The 21,234-nt window shown below is 44.2% G+C and overlaps 1 protein-coding gene across 1 annotated transcript in view; it reads left to right on the top strand.

Moving 5' to 3' along the window:
* Positions 1-21,234, top strand: part of LOC124046653 (mitogen-activated protein kinase-binding protein 1-like) — a 61,581-nt gene that overhangs the window by 29,870 nt on the left and 10,477 nt on the right. Inside the window, 14 exon segments of the mRNA XM_046367271.1 lie at positions 1,791-1,861; positions 1,863-1,949; positions 3,046-3,235; positions 5,051-5,191; positions 5,799-5,983; positions 6,612-6,703; positions 8,605-8,730; positions 8,943-9,013; positions 9,978-10,099; positions 16,883-16,958; positions 17,073-17,184; positions 17,588-17,774; positions 18,431-18,582; positions 20,771-20,811. Coding sequence (XP_046223227.1) covers positions 1,791-1,861; positions 1,863-1,949; positions 3,046-3,235; positions 5,051-5,191; positions 5,799-5,983; positions 6,612-6,703; positions 8,605-8,730; positions 8,943-9,013; positions 9,978-10,099; positions 16,883-16,958; positions 17,073-17,184; positions 17,588-17,774; positions 18,431-18,582; positions 20,771-20,811 — 1,653 coding nt within the window.

Raw genomic sequence — 21,234 nt, 5'->3', positions numbered from 1 at the left:
TTCATGGAGTGGATACCATATCCCATCTCCTTCACCACAGTGAAATATATGATGTGTGGTTCATGGAGTGGATACCATATCCCATCTCCTTCACCACAGTGAAATATATGATGTGTGGTTCATGGAGTGGATACCATATCCCATCTCCTTCACCACAGTGAAATATATGATGTGTGGTTCATGGAGTGGATACCATATCCCATCTCCTTCACCACAGTGAAATATATGATGTGTGGTTCATGGAGTGGATACCATATCCCATCTCCTTCACCACAGTGAAATATATGATGTGTGGTTCATGGAGTGGATACCATATCCCATCTCCTTCACCACAGTGAAATATATGATGTGTGGTTCATGGAGTGGATACCATATCCCATCTCCTTCACCACAGTGAAATATCTGTTGTGTGGTTCATGGAGTGGATACCATATCCCATCTCCTTCACCACAGTGAAATATATGTTGTGTGGTTCATGGAGTGGATACCATATCCCATCTCCTTCACCACAGTGAAATATATGTTGTGTGGTTCATGGAGTGGATACCATATCCCATCTCCTTCACCACAGTGAAATATATGTTGTGTGGTTCATGGAGTGGATACCATATCCCATCTCCTTCACCACAGTGAAATATATGATGTGTGGTTCATGGAGTGGATACCATATCCCATCTCCTTCACCACAGTGAAATATATGATGTGTGGTTCATGGAGTGGATACCATATCCCATCTCCTTCACCACAGTGAAATATATGATGTGTGGTTCATGGAGTGGATACCATATCCCATCTCCTTCACCACAGTGAAATATATGATGTGTGGTTCATGGAGTGGATACCATATCCCATCTCCTTCACCACAGTGAAATATACTGCATGTTATTCTGTTTCGGTCAAACTGTTTTGTTGTTGAACTGTTTCATTTTCAAAATGTTTATTTTCTAGTGAAGCCACTTCTTCTTAAACTACTTGAGAGATGTTCTTCTATTGTTTACTCAGGTTCCTAGCTACAGTAAAGTGTGGTAATCAGTATTCCCACAGACAAACAAGTATGTGATGCTTACTCCTATGTTCATTTAGCAGTGGCGAGCCTTATACCCAATTCTTTCCGTGATGGTAAAATGTTTACACTGTAAACTTGAACATCTTCAACCAGTTATAAAGTATGAAGAGAAGATAATGGAGAAACATATTTTTAAATTAGATCATTTTTGAGAACTATCAAAAATAAAAACTAGACTTCAGGGAGAATCAAAAAATCCCCAAATGTCATGGAATGTGGCCCCCATTGATTTTGTTATAATATTTGAGTCACAGATGGCGTAAGAAAAAAAAACAACACATTTTTTCTCCGCCCCAATGCAAAAAAGCTAGAATTGCAGGAAATATTGTTTCTATGGCCAAGAGCTGGACATTTAAAATGTTGGGTCTAACCTTGCCGCCACTGCTGAAAAAAACCCTATGGGAAACACTGTGACTGCTAGTTCCTAGTGGGTTCTTTGATGCCTCTCTGGCAATGGTCTTCAATTCAATATGTTCAATATCATTAACAGACAGTACTGTAGCTATTTTCTGCTGTCTCTGCAATTCATTTCCCTGAAGTACTGGGCTGCATCCCAAATAGCACCCTATTCCTTGTGTTGCTCTAGTGAGGCAGAAGGGAATGGAGCCAGGCGGGTCCCTGTCCTGTCTTCTCTACATCCTGTAGTGGAGGAAACCCTGCCGTGTGTGTTTTACGTAGTGGACAGTAAGTGTGTCCTCTCTAACCATCCTCCTCTGCCCTGCAGACCAGTCAGGCCACATCTCTGTCTGTGACGGACGAACTGATCTTCTGTGGCTGTGCCGACGGCACGGTTAGGGTTCAGCCCAGTCAACCTACACTTCATCTGTACCCTGCCACGCCCACACTGCCTGGGCACAGACATCGCCACCGTTGTGGAGGCTAGGTGAGTGTCCCTGACCTTAACCTCCACACAATGCAGACGACGTACAGAGGTTTTTATGTGTGCAATAATTCATATTTTATAATCAATTGGGGCTGTAATTGCCTATATAGTGACATAGGGGGAAAAAATGGATATGAGAGAACCTGTTTTTTGTCAACATTATGACTTTTAAATGTCGCCCTGGTCGTGAATGAAGTATTTAAATGGTGTCTTTTTGACTGTGGGAAGTGGGAACAGTCTCTGTCTGTCCTGTTGGTTAGCCAGAGCGGTGTGGGTTGTGTGGTATCTTGTTCTCATACAGCATCATACTCTACATACTTATGCAAATACCAAGCAAACCAACTACACAAAATACCCTTTAATGATTTCCTGTTCATCCAGGATGCACGTGGGCCCAGCTGGAGTTAAATGTCATTGTTTTGTATTCCTGTATCCCACTCAATCTCTTTTTAAAATCAACATTTTGTTGTTGATGCCTTCAGTAAGACGGACAGAGATTCCTCTGAGAGTTAGTTCTTCTCCTCATAAATATGGACTGAGTGAGTCTGGAATGCTGCTGGTTCATTTCCCTGTTCAACTGACTTCCTGACAATAGACCCCAGATGTTATAACAGATTAGCTGAATAATCATGTATGTAGCATGTTTGTGTGGGTTGTGAAAAATCCCACCAATGGAATAACTTACTGCATGTTTGCATCCCAAATGACACCCTTTTCCCTATTCGGTGTATTACTTTTGACCAGGACCCATAGATGGCTGTGTAGGTCATGTCGAAGCTGCTATTAAGTGAAGCCATCAAGGTCAGCTCACTACTGTTTATAGAAGTTTCTGTGGGAAACTCCATAGACTGGCAAGACCTCTCCAGTAGGCAGGCACATTATGCTCTGGCCAAAAACACAACCATTAAATTGTTGGTAAAGGGATGCCAGCCCAGCCAATAGCTGGGCTTTTCTCATAACCACTGAATTGGGTTAGCTTGTACTGTAACTATAAAGTATCTCTGGGTTCTGGAAAAGTGCTTTATAAATTCAATATATATATTTATTTTATTAGAGTATTACAGTGTTATTACTTCCCAACTCTCCCTCCCTCCAGTCACCTCTTCAGCCACAAGATGGACGCCCGGTGTCCAGACACGGTGGCTGTATCTTATGACCCTGCGAGCCGCTGGCTGTCCTGTGTCTACAACGACCACAGCCTGTACGTGTGGGACGTACGGGACCTCCGCAAAGTGGGCAAGGTCTACTCCGCCCTTTACCACTCGGCCTGCGTGTGGAACGTCGAGGTAAGGCCGGGAGGGAGGCCTGGAGGAACATGTTGCTCTTTACTCCCTGTGTAGAGATCGTTTTACGTGTAGAAAATAAACAAGATACCTGTTGCACACTGTTGAATGGTGGTCTCATATACAGTGCATTCGGAAAGTATTCAGACCCCTTGACTTTTCACATTTTGTTACGTTACAGCCTTAATTGCACATTTATAAAAATTTAAAAAACTGAAATCACATTTACTTAAGTATTCAGACAGAAAGTAGAAAGTGGCAGAAAGTACAGCCTCGAGTTTTCTTGGGTATGACGCTACAAGCTTGGCACACCTGTATTTGGGGAGTTTCCCCCATTCTTCTCTGCAGATCCTCTCAAGCTCTGTCAGGTTAGATGGGGAGTGTCGCTGTACAGCTATTTTCAGGTCTCTCCAGAGATGTTTGATCGGGTTCAAGTCCGGGCTCTGGCTGGGCCATTCAAGGACATTCAGAGACTTGTCCCGAAGCCACTCCTGCATTGTCTTGGCTGTGTGCTTAGGGTCGTTGGTTGTCCTGTTGGAAGGTTAAACTTCCCCCCAGTCTGAGGTCCTGAGTGCTCTGGAACAGGTTTTCATCAAGGATATCTCTGTACTTTGCTCCGTTCCTCTTTCCCTCAATCCTGACGAGTCTCCCAATCCCTACAGCTGAAAAACATCCCCACAACATGATGCTGCCAGCACCACTATGCTTCACTGTAGAGATGGTGCCAGGTTTCCTCCAGATGTGATGCTTGGCATTTAGGCCAAAGAGTTCAATCTTGGTTTCATCAGACCAGAGAATCTTGTTTCTCATGGTCTGAGAGTCTTTAGGTGCCCTTTGGCAAACTCCAAGCGGGCTGTCATGTGCCTTTTACTGAGGAGTGTGTCTTCTGTCTGGCCACTCTACCATAAAGGCCTGATTGGTGGAGTGCTGCAGAGATGGTTGTCCTTCTGGAAGGTTCTCCCATCTCCACATATGAACGCTGGAGCTCTGTCAGAGTGACCATCGGGTTCTTGGTCACCTCCCTTAACAAGGCCCTTCTCACCCGAATGCTCAGTTTGGCCGGGTGGCCGGCTCTAGAAAGTGTCTTGGTGGTTCCAAACGTCTTCCTTTTAAGAATGACGGAGGCCACTGTGTTCTTGGGGACCTTCAATGCTGCAGAAATGTTTTGGTACCATTCCCCAGATCTGTGCCTCGACACAATCCTGTCTTGGAGCTCTACGGACATTTCCTGTTAACAGTGGGACCTTTATATAGACAGGTGTGTACCTTTACAAATCATGTCCAATCAATTGAATTTACCACAGTTGGACTCCAATCAAGTTGTAGAACCATCTCAAGCATGATCAATGGAACAGGATGATCAATGGAATAGCATGTACCTGAGCACAATTTCAAGTGTCATAGCAAAGGGTGTAAGTACTTTTGTAAATAAGCTATTTTTATACTTTTGCCAAAATGTCTAAACCTGTTTTTGCTTTGTCATTATGGGGTAGTGTGTGTAGATTGATGAGGATGTTATTGAATCTATTTTAGAATAAGGCTGTAACGTAACAAAGTGTGGAAAAAGTCAAGGGGTCTGAATACTTTCTGAATGTTCTGTATATTGTTAAACCGCGTGCGGTTATCTTTTTATTTTCGATGAAGCCATTTGTCCCCCCTGCAGCTGGAATCTATCTGTATGTGCATACGCTAGTTTAGAACAAATGTTTCCGTGTCTTCTGTACCTGTCAGGTGTACCCAAAATGTATGTAGATTAATATTTACATCATCTCTCCTAGACAGGTCTACTGATGTTTCATTGCCTCTGTACCTGTACAGGTGTACCCAGACAGGGTAAGTGATGGCAGGCAGCCCTGTTTGCCTCCAGGCTCCTTCCTCAGCTGTTCTTCAGACAATACTGTCCGGCTCTGGAACACTGATGGACACAACACAACTCTTAGCCGCAACGTCATCAGCAACGTGCGTCTGTCTCACTCTCACACACCCTTTATCGAAACCCTGATCTCAATATGAATGACTGCTGATTGAGTTTTGATGCAAAGTAGTTCTACTCAAGAGCCTTTGAATCCTGAGTTATGCCACAGATAGAACAATGAGAGAGATATTTCACTAGATGTATAAATGTGAAGCATCCTGTTGGTGTTTCCACTACAAATATGGTAGTGAGAGGAAGCCCACTGGCGGGCAGTGGGAGAAGATGGAATAAGATGGATTGGCCGACATTCTGCAAATCTTCTCATTTAAACATTTGATCTCAATAAACTTTCCTGTTCCCAAAACTAGAATATGTTCTGAACGGAACAGACTATGTTTTGTAGACTCGCAAAAGTTTTTAAAAATGCTGTTGTTTAGAAAGAGTGCAAAGGTGAATTGAGGTATTGCACACGTGCATTTCACATAGTAGGTGTTCCCTAACTGAAATATGCAGATGTATAGTAGAATGCACCAATAGGATCTCACTAGTGTGTGCTTGGCTCTGCCCACCTCCTTCTTGTTCTTCTGTGCTTTAAGAGGGGGAAACTGACGCTGTTGCACCCCCCCCCCCCCCTTCTCTCCGTCTGTCCAGGACCTCCAGAAGATCATCTACATGGACAACAACACGGCCGGCCTGCTGGACACAGAGTGCCTCAACTCGGGGAACGGAGAGAAGGCCGACCCCCAGACCTCCGAGACCAGGACGGGCATCAGGACCATGTGTGTCAGCCCAGACGGGCAGCACCTGGCATCGGGCGACCGGACCGGCACCTTGAGGTACTGTTGGAGAAAAAGAGTGGTTTGTTCGCACACCTGTAGTTTAAAGTCTATGGAAGAAACTGTTGTAGAATGAGAAACTCTAGCACACTGGTGTTCTTGATTACTCCACAAACAATTGATTGGATCCCTTTTAAACTAATAAATGTTTGGGTCAGTAGACCTTCATCAGGGTAAACCCTGAGGTACAGTACCCCTGCTATGCCGTCCCAGAGAGAGCCTTGTTTTCCTTCACTACCCCTCAGGACTCAGCACCTCTATGTCCTAATGAAATTCCCTAACTAGACTCCTGGGAGGGTGTGTGTGTGAGCGCGTACGTGTGGTAATGTTAATTGGGGTTGGAGTAGGCTGGTGTCCATTCAGGCAGCAGCCTAGCTGACTCTCTGTCCACATCACTGGATGGATAGATGCTGACCCAGTTAACACCAAGACTATTTTTTGTTAATTAACTTTGTCACGCAAAACTGAATGATAGCGGTCTACTCTGCATTTTACTGCAGCCCAGCGGTGTCTCTGTGTGTGGCGAGACTGACCTGTAACAGTGTGCTCCTCGTAAAAACAAAATGGTGTTGTTATGGGAGCATAACAGGACTAATCTAGTACTATTTTGTTCTGTTTGCTGTTGCAGGATCCACGATCTAGAGAGCATGGGGGAGATTCTGAACGTTCAGGCCCACGACTCAGAGATCCTGTGTCTGGAATACTCCAAGCCTGAGACGGGTACATTCAATTGTTACCAGAATTATTTGTAAATGTTTTATTTAACCTTTATTTAACTAGGCAAATTGTTACCGTAATAACATATTCACCTTCTATGTAGTTGGCTAACTCATACTGAATACAGATATTTATTGTTAGCTTGCAAGCCATGACAAGCCTGATACGGCTAAGGCAGATTTCCCCTCTTCTGGGAGGAAATGAGAGACAACAAGGTTAAAGATACTACTGTAGGTATAAACCACTATCATCTGGTTGCCAGATGCTTCACCAACCTCCCGTTGACTTGTGAAACAAACCACTTCAGAGCTCCAGCATGTTATAAAGAGACAGGGTTGGGTCCAAATGTACTGTATGTCAATTCTTCCTCAAAGTTTAAATGAGCAGCTTTATAGAATGAACTTTCCCGGTTCACACATTTAAAACCAAAACATCTGATAAGAGATTTGTGAAATGGAATGTGAAAATTCTTGAAGTTATCTTTGTATCTACTGCTATGGTCAACAATATCAACACACCATGTTTCATCTCATTTGAATGTGTTGTTACAAAGAGTGTCTGTGTGTTCAGTGGGCTATTAAGAGGGCATTATCAGACCTGGTGAAGTCCCGTCCTGTTCAGAGAAAAGCAAGGCAGAGCATATTATGCCTGCCTGGCTTAGGCAGGCCTGGGTGTGTGTGTGTGTGTGTGTGTGTGTGTGTGTGTGAGTTGGGGGCTGTGGTAGTACCCTGGCATTGGTCCCAGACCTGCTTGGCTCTCCTCCAGAACTTTATCGTCTAGCCCCAGTAGCAGCACATCTGTCACAGGATGCGTCCCGAAAGGCCCTGGTCAAAAGAAGTACACTATATATAGGTAATAGGGTCTCATATGGGATGCATCCAGTGGCTCCCATGTTAGTCGGAGGATTGATAATATTCCAATGTTCTTAGTGGATCATTCCTCTACGTATCCATTTGGCAGTTGGCACCACACAGAGGAGCAGATAGAGAGGGCTAAGAATAAGCCCAGTACAATCCCTCTGGCTGCCTGCAGTATACGGTGCCCCCGCACATAGACTCGGTACCGGTACCCCCTGTATATAGCCTCATTATTGCTATTTGGTGTTACTTTTAAAACTGTTTGTTTATTTAGTGAATATTTTCTTAACTCTTATATTTCTTAAACTTTGCATTGTTGGTTAAGGGCTTATATGTAATCATTTCACGGTAAGGTCTACACTGGTTGTATTCGGAGCATGTGACGAATACAATTTCATTTGATAGTAACAACTCAGAGGGTGATAATAATCAGATAACAGCCATTGCCCTGCTGGGCCTGTATTCACAAAGCATCTCAGAGTAGAGGAGTGCTGATCTAGGATCAGTTTAGCCTTTTAAATTACAATGGATAAGAGGGCGAACCTTTCCTCCTGCTATTGTATCTAGCTGGGATCAAGGTTAACAAAGTCACAAAGCTAACAGATCCAGGATCCACGTTCAATCTCAGCAAGGAGAGGATAGTGCTTTTCATTTACTGAAATGATTCCGGTTGGAAATTCAGTTAAGTGCTTCAATCCATTTTTGATTGGTTTCGATATCCATGTGATGTGACGTCAGCTCATTGGTTCTTAAGCTAATTAATATAAGATTCTTTATGGCTGTTAAAAACAAAAAGGACCTCCTAATGAAAAATATTTACCACCACCGAAATGGAGAACAGGGATTGGCTGCTGGTAAGTTGCTAGTGTCCTAGAGTGTCCTGGAGTGTAATGTAGGCCTATATGTGGTGTGAAGAAGGTTTTTCTCTTGTAATGACTGTGATATGTGGCTGTTTTGACCCATTTGAATCCACTGACTATAAGTCCCTCTGGTTTAGAGTGTCTGGTAATGAATAAAATATAAGTGTGTGTGTGTTGTGTGTGACAGGGCTGAAGCTGCTAGCCACAGCGAGTCGAGACCGGCTGATCCACGTGCTGGATGCAGAGCGGGAGTACAGCCTGCTGCAGACGCTGGATGAACACTCCTCTTCCATAACCGCTGTACGATTTGCTGGTGAGATTTGCAGATGACCTTTACAATATCCCGCCAACCACCCCCCTTTACCTCAAACTCTCAAGTCTCACTCCTTTAACAGTTATATCAGCTATGGAAGTCAGACCTTTGGCTTCCAAAGGTGTCACGGAAGTGTCAATTGTGGCACTAGCTCGCAGTTTAAAGTTAACATGGTTATTATTGCCATGGTAACAGTGCTCCTTCTCTTTTAGCCAATGAAGGCAAGGTCAGGATGATCAGTTGTGGCGCTGACAAGAGCATCTACTTCCGCACAGCGCAGAAGGTAAAACACACACACACAATGGCGCTGCTCTAGAACAGCTGCTGCTGGAGGCTTAACTAGGTTAGGGGGACTAATGCTTTTGTGGTAAGGCTTGGCAATATTTCATCATGATCTCTCTGCATATTTTGGCCATGGACCCACATTCTTAACCGTGGCTCAGCCAACCCTGTTTAATTTGTCTATTCCTGTTGCTTACAGCTAATTAATTAAACTCCAAGTGGCCTATTTAATAATGACACTTTTCCTCTAAGGCTTTCTGTGTCCCCTGGCTGTTGTATGCCCCAAGTCCCCGGCAGGACCTCCTTACTACATGTTGTTCTTAGCAGCGCTGGCTGATAATGATAATGATATACATAGAGGAAGAAGACAAAGTGAGACTGGTGATATCATGTGACCAGAGCCATTTTAGTGAACGGAACTAGATTAACTTCAGATTCAGAATTGGAGTGGTCTTTCCAGTCTTTTGACACTTTAGTCTAATCCTGAAGTAGTCAGACTATTTTCAGGTTGTCTCTTGGAACCTAACCTAACCAGTGTATGAAGTAACAAATGGAGAAAATTCTAATTCGTCCACATTGAGATTGATGTGCAATTCTAACCCTCTGTATGTAAATGTTACAATCGAATTAACAAGTAGATGGAAAGTATTGTCATTCTCTACCATTTAGTCCGTGGACTGCTTTAGAAGTCACGGCACACTGCTAGAAAAGCAACAAAATCCCTACAAGGATACATGTTGTGGTTTATTAGAATATGGCTGCATCCCAAATGGAAACCTCTTCCCTATATGTGCTACTATTGACCAGGGCGCATACTATGACTCATTGTAACAAGATGTCTGCCAAAACAGCTTAAATAGAACAGCTCTCATTTCTCACTGGAGCATTTACAGTAGTGTTGTTAATGGCACTAGCATGGCAGTGACCTGTTTTAACCTCTGGTTGTTTTACCCTGTCGTTTACAGTCAGATGAAGGAACCGTGTTTACCCGCACCCACCACATCGTACGCAAGACAACGCTGTATGACATGGATATCGACCCCACCAGGAAGTATGCTGTTATTGGTTGTCAGGACCGCAGCATCAGGTGGGGGCCTGGTCTACTTGTCCTCGTTTGTCTCAATTATTGTTCTCGGTGTATGTATATGTGCGTCAATGTGTGTGTGTGATGACAGTTTTAGTCTGTCTGTGTATGCGTACAGTATGCGAGTGTGAGTACGTGCCAGTGGAGGCTGCTGAGGGGAGGACGGCTCATAATAAAGGCTGGAATGGAGTCAATGGAATGGTATCAGCCACGTAGAAACCACTTCTTTGATGCCATTCCATGAGCTCCATTCCATGAACTCCATTCCATGAGCTCCATTCCATGAGCTCCATTCCATGAACTCCATTCCATGAGCTCCATTCCATGAGCTCCATTCCATGAACTCCATTCCATGAGCTCCATTCCATGAGCTCCATTCCATGAGCTCCATTCCATGAGCTCCATTCCATGAGCTCCATTCCATGAACTCCATTCCATGAGCTCCATTCCATGAACTCCATTCCATGAGCTCCATTCCATGAGCTCCATTCCATGAGCTCCATTCCATGAGCTCCATTCCACGAGCTCCATTCCACGAGCTCCATTCCATGAGCTCCATTCCACGAGCTCCATTCCATGAGCTCCATTCCATGAGCTCCAATCCATGAGCTCCATTCCATGAGCTCCAATCCAGCCGTTAGTATGAGCCGACCTCCCCTCAGCAGCCTCCACTGGTACGTGAGTGTATTTGTGTTTGACCTCTCCGTAATCTGTCAGACTGTACAGTCATCCCTCCCTAGCAGGTGGATTAGTCTTAACTCGAGTGTTGTAAACACAGGAAGGATGAGATCAGAGGCCCAGCCCCTGGCTGGTGAAGCCTGTCTCTAGCCTGTCCTGACCTGAGCCTCCATCTGCCAGCCTGCCTGCTCCAGTGTTTACATCTCTCACTCACGTTCCCCACCCTGCATCAACGACAATAACACACGCTTTGAAAGAAAATGTGGTTTAGCGTTGGCTTAAAATGCTGATATTTCAAATGCAGACTTGTAAAAAATGTGCCTCTCTGTTTCACCTCTCCAGCAGGTCGTATGTCTACTTGTTTGAATGGCCAGTCCCTTTTATATCCTAAATACCCCATGGGTGTTACAATATGAATCTGAGATTAAATTCTTATGGCTGAAAATTCTACCATAACAGAGAAATTTCAAACAACTAAGTTATGTTAACAACTAACCACAAGTAATGCGTCATTACATAGTGCTTTATTTATCCAGGGGTTCCCAAGGTTTATCACTCGGGGCCCCCTTCCAGCATTGGGGAACATCCCACACCCCTTCTGTGCACGTGTCTATTTCTCTGGGCACAAGCACTGTTCATGACACACTGTTCACACCCCTCTTGTTGGTGGAGAGAATGTTGCAGGTTTAAAGATGATTTCCTGCCATTCTATACATTTTGTCATGGGGGAGAGAAAATGTTGCCGTTTTAACGCCAATGTTCTTGCAATTCTATACATTTTACCATGTCTGTGCATTCATGTGATATTTGATTAACAAAATTCTGATATCTATGGGCTAAAAAAACGAAATAGACAAACATTAGCTGACATGGGCTAGTTGATCTGGACATTTCTGACAAGTTATTAACACCTCTCCAAGGTGCACAATGACTAACATGACAAGGTGCACAATGACTAATACCTCTCCAAGGTGCACAATGACTAATACCTCTCCAAGGTGCACAATGACTAATACCTCTCCAAGGTGCACAATGACTAATACCTCTCCAAGGTGCACAATGACTAATACCTCTCCAAGGTGCACAATGACTAACATGACAAGGTACACAATGACTAATACCTCTCCAAGGTGCACAATGACTAACATGACAAGGTGCACAATGACTAATACCTCTCCAAGGTGCACAATGACTAATACCTCTCCAAGGTGCACAATGACTAATACCTCTCCAAGGTGCACAATGACTAATACCTCTCCAAGGTGCACAATGACTAATACCTCTCCAAGGTGCACAATGACTAATACCTCTCCAAGGTGCACAATGACTAATACCTCTCCAAGGTGCACAATGACTAACATGACAAGGTGCACAATGACTAACATGACAAGGTGCACAATGACTAACATGACAAGGTGCACAATGACTAACATGACAAGGTGCACAATGACTAATACCTCTCCAAGGTGCACAATGACTAATACCTCTCCAAGGTGCACAATGACTAACATGACAAGGTGCACAATGACTAACATGACAAGGTGCACAATGACTAACATGACAAGGTGCACAATGACTAACATGACAAGGTGCACAATGACTAATACCTCTCCAAGGTGCACAATGACTAATACCTCTCCAAGGTGCACAATGACTAATACCTCTCCAAGGTGCACAATGACTAATACCTCTCCAAGGTGCACAATGACTAATACCTCTCCAAGGTGCACAATGACTAATACCTCTCCAAGGTGCACAATGACTAATACCTCTCCAAGGTGCACAATGACTAATACCTCTCCAAGGTGCACAATGACTAATACCTCTCCAAGGTGCACAATGACTAATACCTCTCCAAGGTGCACAATGACTAATACCTCTCCAAGGTGCACAATGACTAACATGACAAGGTGCACAATGACTAACATGACAAGGTGCACAATGACTAACATGACAAGGTGCACAATGACTAACATGACAAGGTGCACAATGACTAACATGACAAGGTGCACAATGACTAACATGACAAGGTGCACAATGACTAACATGACAAGGTGCACAATGACTAACATGACAAGATTAACTGATGATGCACTACCCAATTTGGATATTTCACCCTGTGCATTCTACTATTAGCACTTTCAAAAGTAAGTTTAAAGCCGGACTGAGTTCCTTAAGAAAAAAATATATATACAGTACCTGTCAAAAGAGTGGACACACCTACTCATTCAAGGGTTTTTCTTTATTTTTGACCATTTTCTACATTGTAGAATAATAGTGAAGAAATCAAAAACGACGAAATAACACATATGGAATCATGTAGTAACCACAAAGGTCTACTGTATATATATAAATGGGGCGTGCCCCGCCCTCCCCGCCCTGTGGTTTCCACAGTTTGGAAACCACACAGTTGGTGTAATTAAGATGAATGTGGCAGCGTAGTACGACTGTCCAAATAGGCCTTTCCCTCCGCTTGAGATACTTAAAGTCAACTGTAAACACACCTTATGCTCCTCTGCTGTTTCAGCACAGTGATTAAACGTTACTATGGAAACTAGGCTGTTTTAACTGCATCTGAATGATAAATGTCTCCCAGGCCTTTTTGTGTATTTATTTCTGCTAGAGTTAGAGGCCTTAACCTTTGTTTAACAGGCTCTGATTTGTTCCTTATACAACTAAGTGGCGGTGCTTTAAGAGTGTGACTCAATGGTTGACTGGCTGCCCTCACACTTTGCCAGCTCCCCACAAGGTTGGCAGGGCCCTGACTGGGCCTTGTGGGTGGTTGCCTGCCAGCTAGCTGGTGGCTGCTGGTCTCCTTCAGGCACTCAGTGAAAATGCACCAGTTAGGCTGTTAGCGTGACCCCATGTGGTCAGATGGGGAGAGACATGCATACCAGCTGAGCAGAGAGGGTATGCTCCAAAGTTGAATCAATGAGTTGGCCAGCTAACTTTGATAAACGACCAGGAATCACTATTGATTTTCTGGGTCATTAAGAAAGCTTAACTTTATGTGTTTTTGATTATTGAGTAAATTAGACCATGCCAATTTCAAACTTATGCTTCAAAAAATGTAAAGTTGTTTCAGTTAGCTGGCTAATTCATTAATCGTGCCTTGCAGTATACCCCACTGCTGTGCTTTTAGCACACCATGGCACAGAGTTGGTTGACTCATGAACAAATCAAATATATTTGTCACATACACATGGTTAGCAGATGTTAATGCTAGTGTAGCGAAATGCTTGTGCTTCTAGTTCCGACAATGCAGAAATAACCAACGAGTAATCTAACCTAACAATTCCAAAACTACTACCTTATACACACAAGTGTAAAGGGATAAAGAATATGTACATAAAGATATATGAATGAGTGATTGTACAGAACGGCATAGACAAGATGCAGTAGATGGTATCGAGTACAGTATATACATATGAGATGAGTAATGTAGGGTATGTAAACATTATATTAAGTAGCATTGTTTAAAGTGGCTAGTGATATATTTTACATCAATTCCCATTATTAAAGTGGCTGGAGTTGAGTCAGTGTGTTGGCAGCAGCCACTCAATGTTAGTGGTGGCTGTTTAACAGTCTGATGGCCTTGAGATAGAAGCTGTTTTTCAGTCTCTCGTTCCCTGCTTTGATGCACCTGTACTGATCTCGCCTTCTGGATGATAGGGGGTTAAACAGGCAGTGGCTCGGGTGGTTGTTGTCCTTGATGATCTTTATGGCCTTCCTGTGGCATCGGGTGGTGTAGGTGTCCTGGAGGGCAGGTAGTTTGCCCCCGGTGATGCGTTGTGCAGACCTCACTACCCTCTGGAGAGCCTTACGGTTGTGGGCGGAGCAGTTGCCGTACCAGGCGGTGATACAGCCCGACAGGATGCTCTCGATTGTGCATCTGTAGAAGTTTGAGTGCTTTTGGTGACAAGCCGAATTTCTTCAGCCTCCTGAGGTTGAAGCGGCGCTGCTGCGCCTTCTTCACGACCCTGTCTGTGTGGGTGGACCAATTCAGTTTGTCTGTGATGTGTACACCGAGGAACTTAACTTACTACCCTGTCCACTACTGTCCCATCAATGTGGATAGAGGGGTGCTCCCTCTGCTGTTTCCAGAAGTCCACAATCATCTCCTTTGTTTTGTTGACGTTGAGTGTGAGGTTATTTTCCTGACACCACACTCCTCACCTCCTCCCTGTAGGCCGTCTCATCATGGGGGTAATCAATCCTACCACTGTAGTGTCGTCCGCAAACTTGATGATTGAGTTGGGGGCGTGCATGGCCACGCAGTCATGGGTGTACAGGAGAGGGCTCAGAACGCACCCTTGTGGGGCTCCAGTGTTGAGGATCAGCGGGGTGGAGATGTTGTTACCTACCCTGACCACCTGGGGGCGGCCCGTCAGGAAGTCCAGTACCCAGTTGCACAGGGCGGGGTCGAGACCCAGGGTCTCGAGCTTGATGATGAGTTTGGAGGGTAATATGGCGTTATATGCTGAGCTGTAGTCGATGAACAGCATTCTCACATAGGTATTCCTCTTGTCCAGATGGGTTAGGGCAGTGTGTATTGTGGTTGAGATTGCATCGTCTGTGGACCTATTTGGGCGGTAAGCAAATTGGAGTGGGTCTAGGGTGTCAGGTAGGGTGGAGGTGATATGGTCCTTGACTAGTCTCTCAAAGCACTTCATGATGATGGAAGTGAGTGCTACGGGGCGGTAGTCGTTTAGCTCAGTTACCTTAGCTTTCTTGGGAACAGGAACAATGGTGGCCCTCTTGAAGCATGTGGGAACAGCAGACTGGGATAAGGATTGATTGAATATGTCCGTAAACACACCAGCCAGCTGGTCTGCGCATGCTCTGAGGACGCGGCTGGGGATGCCGTTTGGGCCTGCAGCCTTGCGACGGTTAACACGTTTAAATGTTTTACTCACGGGCCGTGTCAGTGGCACTGTATTGTCCTCAAAGTGGACAAAAAAGTTATTTAGTCTACCTGGTAGCAAGACATCCTGGTCCGTGACGGGGCTGGTTTTCTTTTTGTAATCCGTGATTGACTGTAGACCCTGCCACATACCTCTTGTGTCTGAGCCGTTGAATTGTGACTCTACTTTGTCTCTATACTTAGCTTGTATGATTGCCTTGCGGAGGGAATAGCTACACTGTTTGTATTCGGTCATGTTTCTGGTTATCTTTCCCTGGTTAAAAGTAGTGGTTTGCGCTTTCAGTTTCACACGAATGCTGCCACCGATCCACAGTTTCTGGTTTGGGAATGTTTTAATCGTTGCTATGGGAACGACATCATCAATGCACTTTCTAATGAACTCGCTCACCGAATCAGCGTATTCGTCAATGTTGTTGTTGGACGCAATGCGGAACATATCCCAGTCCGCGTGATCGAAGCAGTCTTGAAGCGTGGAATCAGATTGGTCGGACCAGCGTTGAACAGACCTGAGCGCAGGAGCTTCTTGTTTTAGTTTCTGTCTGTAGGCAGGAAGCAACAAAATGGAGTTGTGGTCAGCTTTTCCGAAAGGAGGGCGGGGGAGGGCCTTATATGCGTCGCGGAAGTTAGAATAGCAATGATCCAAGGTTTTACCAGCCCTGGTTGTGCAATCGATATGCTGATACAACACAGTCCAAATCAAATTTATTTATATAGCCCTTCGTACATCAGCTGATATCTCAAAGTGCTGTACAGAAACCCAGCCTAAAACCCCAAACCGCAAGCAATGCAGGTGTAGAAGCACGGTGGCTAGGAAAAACTCCCTAGAAAGGCCAAAACCTAGGAAGAAACCTAGAGAGGAACCAGGCTATGTCAGATGACTCAGTCCCTTGATCTGAATGTTTTTCAGTCTAAAACTTAACTGCTGAGGCAGGACGTAAAATAGACAGACGGATCTGACTTGAGGTCATTGACTTATTGCCCTCCATTTTCGTGGATAGATGTGCTGACATTTGATAAACCAGAGGATTGATCACCTGATAAAGCCACAGGTGCTTCAACAGCAGAACTGTCTTTGGGATTTACTCCTGGAGTACTGAGCTGCTGGTGTGTTTTCATGTTGAGATCTGAATAGAACGTCTGTGCCTGTAGGTTCTTAGTTTGACACTTCTTTCCCCTAACAACAGAATCTTCAACATCAGTAACGGAAAACAGAAGAAACTGTACAAGGGTTCCCAAGGAGAGGATGGGACTGTCATCAAGGTGGGTTAGGCTTGCATGTTTTCATGTCATGTAGTGTTGCTATGAAGACTAATTTGACAACACTGTTGTCTGGTTTATAAAAATTGGCCCACCGTTGTCTCTTTCACTCCTTAGGTTCAGACAGACCCCTCAGGGCTGTATGTGGCCACCAGCTGTTCAGACAAGAACATCAGCATCTTTGACTTCTACTCTGGGGAGTGTGTGGCCACCATGTTTGGACACTCTGGTAAAAACTACTCCATTTAGTTAGAAGAAATACAGCAAAATAATAATATAATAATAATATATGCCATTTAGCAGACGCTTTTATCCAAAGCGACTTACAGTCATGTGTGCATACATTCTACGTATGGGTGGTCCCGGGGATAGAACCCACTACCCTGGCATTACAAGCGCCATGCTCTACCAACTGAGCTACAGAAAAATGTGTGACTGACAATCTGCAGCCAGCAGTGTATTCAGAAAGGAGGAACAATCTGGAACTCCTCTTCATCATCATGTCCATCGTTGCATTTAATGACCTCTCATACTGTGAATTCCTCAGATCATTTCTTTGTTAAAAAATGTCCATAATTGAGTGCCCAGATATTTCCTTATTTTCATTTGTTTGTCATTTTTCTTTTTCACAGAGGTTGTGACTGGAATGAAGTTTACCAATGACTGCAAGCACATGATAACTGTGTCTGGTGATAGCTGTATCTTTGTGTGGCGTCTGGCCCCGGAACTGACTATCAGTATGAGACAGCGTCTCTCGGACCTCAAGCAGAATGGCAAGCCAGTTCAGAAGACCCCACTTCACAAACCTTGCAATCTCAGGTATCTGCAGTATTAAACACACTAATACCTTGACTCATATGACTTATTCCTGTTGTTGTTTGTTCTCTTGTTGCTGTTAGCTCCTCATGGGGCAAAGGGTATGTAGTTAATGGGATAACATGTGTTGTGCTAGCTAATACCCATAGAAAGCAAACATAAAGTTTACATAACTTAGTGGAGACACACATATTCTGAATGCCAATTGACATAATACATTTGATTGATGGAGTGAAGACAAGTGTTAATCCTGAATTGTTGACATTTTAGTCATTTAGCAGAGGAACTAGGGTTAAGTGCCTTGCTCGTGGGCACATCGACAGATTTTCCACTTTGTCTACTCTGGGATTTGAACCAGCAACCATTTTGGTTACTGGCCCAACGCTCTTAACCACTAGGATACCTGCCGCCCCCTTGTTTGTCTACAGGCTTGTTGCTATGAACGTTGTTAGTTATTATGTGAGTTATTCAATGTCAACTGCAAATGCACTCAGTGCTTCCCAAATGGCACCCTATTCCCTATATAGTGCACTACTTTTGACCAGGAGCCATAGGGCTCTATATAGGGAATACGGTGCCATTTAGGAGGCATACAACAGGTTCCATTTGACTATTGTCACCTAATAGTGTGTGTTCTATTCTCTGTCTGTCCTGTGCAGCACCAGGAGAGAGGTACATAGCACCCCTCCCATTGTCACCATGTCCTCTGACAGTGACAAAGAGGTGGAGGAGGAGGGGATAGAAGAAGAGGATGAGGAAGAGAGGGTCTCTCCTTACATGGTGTCAGGCTGCAGTGCAGGGGAAGAGACAGGTTGGTATCTCACTTAACATACAGTACCAGTCAAAATAAGTTCATTTGTGTGATTTTCTTTCCTTAATGCGTTTGATCCAATCAGTTGTGTTGTGACAAGGTAGGGGTGGTATACAGAAGATAGCCCTATTTGGTAAAAGATCAAGTCAATATTATGGCAAGAGCAGCTCAAATAAGCAAAGAGAAACGACAGTCTGTCATTACTTTATGACATGAAGTTCAGTCAATCTGGCGATTTACTGCAAAGAAACCACTACTAATGGACACCAATAAGAAGAAGATACTTGCTTGGGCCAAGAAACACGAGCAATGGACATCAGACCGGTGGAGATCTGCCCTTTGGTCTGATGAGTCCAAATTTGAGATTTTTGGTTCCAACCACCATGTCTTTGTGAAACTCTGAGTAGGTGAACGGATGATCTCCGTACATGTGGTTCCCACCGTGAAGTATGGAGGAGGTGTGGGGGTGCTTTGCTGGTGAGACTGTCAGTGATTTACTTAGAATTCAAAGCACACTTAACCAACTATGCTACCACAGCATTCTGCAGCGATACGCCATCCCATCTGGTTTGCGCTTAGTGGGACTATCATTTGTTTTTCAACAAGACAATGACCCAACACACCTCCAGGCTGTTTAAGGGCTATTTGACCGAGAAAGAGAGTGATGGACTGCTGCGTCAGATAACCTGGCCTCCACAATTTTTTATTTTTTATTTCACCTTTATTTAACCAGGTAGGCAAGTTGAGAACAAGTTCTCATTTACAATTGCGACCTGGCCAAGATAAAGCAAAGCAGTTCGACAGATACAACGACACAGAGTTACACATGGAGTAAAACAAACATACAGTCAATAATACAGTATAAACAAGTCTATATACGATGTGAGCAAATGAGGTGGGATAAGGGAGGTAAAGGCAAAAAAACACCATGGTGGCAAAGTAAATACAATATAGCAAGTAAAACACTGGAATGGTAGAATTGCAGTGGAAGAATGTGCAAAGTAGAAATGAAAATAATGGGGTGCAAAGGAACAAAATAAATAAATAAATACAGTAGGGAAAGAGGTAGTTGTTTGGGCTAAATTATAGGTGGGCTATGTACAGGTGCAGTAATCTGTGAGCTCCTCTGACAGCTGGTGCTTAAAGCTAGTGAGGGAGATATGTGTTTCCAGTTTCAGAGATTTTTGTAGTTCGTTCCAGTCATTGGCAGCAGAGAACTGGAAGGAGAGGCGGCCAAAGAAAGAATTAGATTTGGGGGTGACCTGAGAGATATACCTGCTGGAGAGCGTGCTACAGGTGGGTGATGCTATGGTGACCAGCGAGCTGAGATAAGGGGAGACTTTACCTTGCAGGGTCTTGTAGATGACATGGAGCCAGTGGGTTTGGCAACGAGAGCGTACAGGTCGCAATGGTGGGTAGTATATGGGGCTTTGGTGACAAAACGGATTGCACTGTGATAGACTGCATCCAATGTTTTGAGTAGGGTATTGGAGGCTATTTTGTAAATGACATCGCCGAAGTCGAGGATTGGTAGGATGGTCAGTTTTACAAGGGTATGTTTGGCAGCATGAGTGAAGGATGCTTTGTTGCGAAATAGGAAGCCAATTCTAGATTTAACTTTGGATTGGAGATGTTTGATGTGGGTCTGGAAGGAGAGTTTACAGTCTAACCAGACACCTAGGTATTTGTAGTTGTCCACGTATTCTAAGTCAATCACCCGACCTCAACCCAATTGAGATGGTTTGGGATGAGTTGGACCGCAGAGTGAAGGAAAAGCATCCAACAAGTGCTCAGCATATGTGGGAACTCCTTCAAAAGACTTTTGGAAAAGCATTCCAGGTGAAACTGGTTGAGAGAATGACAAGAGTGTGCAAAGCTGTAATCAAGACAACGGGTGGCTACTTTGAATAATCTAAAATCTAAACTGTATTTAGATTTGTTAAACACTGTTTTGCTTACTACATGATTCCATATGTGTTATTTCATAGTTTTAATGTCTTCATTATTATTCTACAATGTAGAAAATTGTAAAAAGAAAGAAAAACCCTTGAATGAGTAGGTGTGTCCAAACTTGACTGGTACTGTATGTACACAAGCAAACAATATAGCTGCAGTATTAAGAATGTGGTTCTTCACAATGTTGACAGGACACATTGTGATATCAATTGGTTTTGTGTTTGTTTTTCAGATACCTCAGATGAAAAGCACAACTCTCATGAACTGAAAAGGGTTAGTAGCAGCAGTCTTTCTGTAGCAGCCTTTCCTCAGTCATCTCTGTCCCCAGCCTTTCCTCAGTCATCTCTGCCCCCAGCCTTTCCTCAGTCATCTCTGCCCCCAGCCTTTCCTCAGTCATCTCTGCCCCCAGCCTTTCCTCAGTCATCTCTGCCCCCAGCCTTTCCTCAGTCATCTCTGCCCCCAGCCTTTCCTCAGTCATCTCTGCCCCCAGCCTTTCCTCAGTCATCTCTGTCCCCAGCCTTTCCTCAGTCATCTCTGCCCCCAGCCTTTCCTCAGTCATCTCTGCCCCCAGCCTTTCCTCAGTCATCTCTGCCCCCAGCCTTTCCTCAGTCATCTCTGCCCCCAGCCTTGTCTCCCATGTATTTTCACTCTTCTTTTTGTCACTTGTAAAGTAGAAATTTAATTCAGACACGGTCT

The sequence above is a fragment of the Oncorhynchus gorbuscha genome, linkage group LG10, assembly GCF_021184085.1.
Source record: "Oncorhynchus gorbuscha isolate QuinsamMale2020 ecotype Even-year linkage group LG10, OgorEven_v1.0, whole genome shotgun sequence".
NCBI classification, from domain to species: Eukaryota; Metazoa; Chordata; class Actinopteri; order Salmoniformes; family Salmonidae; genus Oncorhynchus; species Oncorhynchus gorbuscha.
The sequence above is the reverse complement of the archived record's forward strand: the minus strand, read 5'-3'. Positions and strand labels throughout refer to the sequence as shown.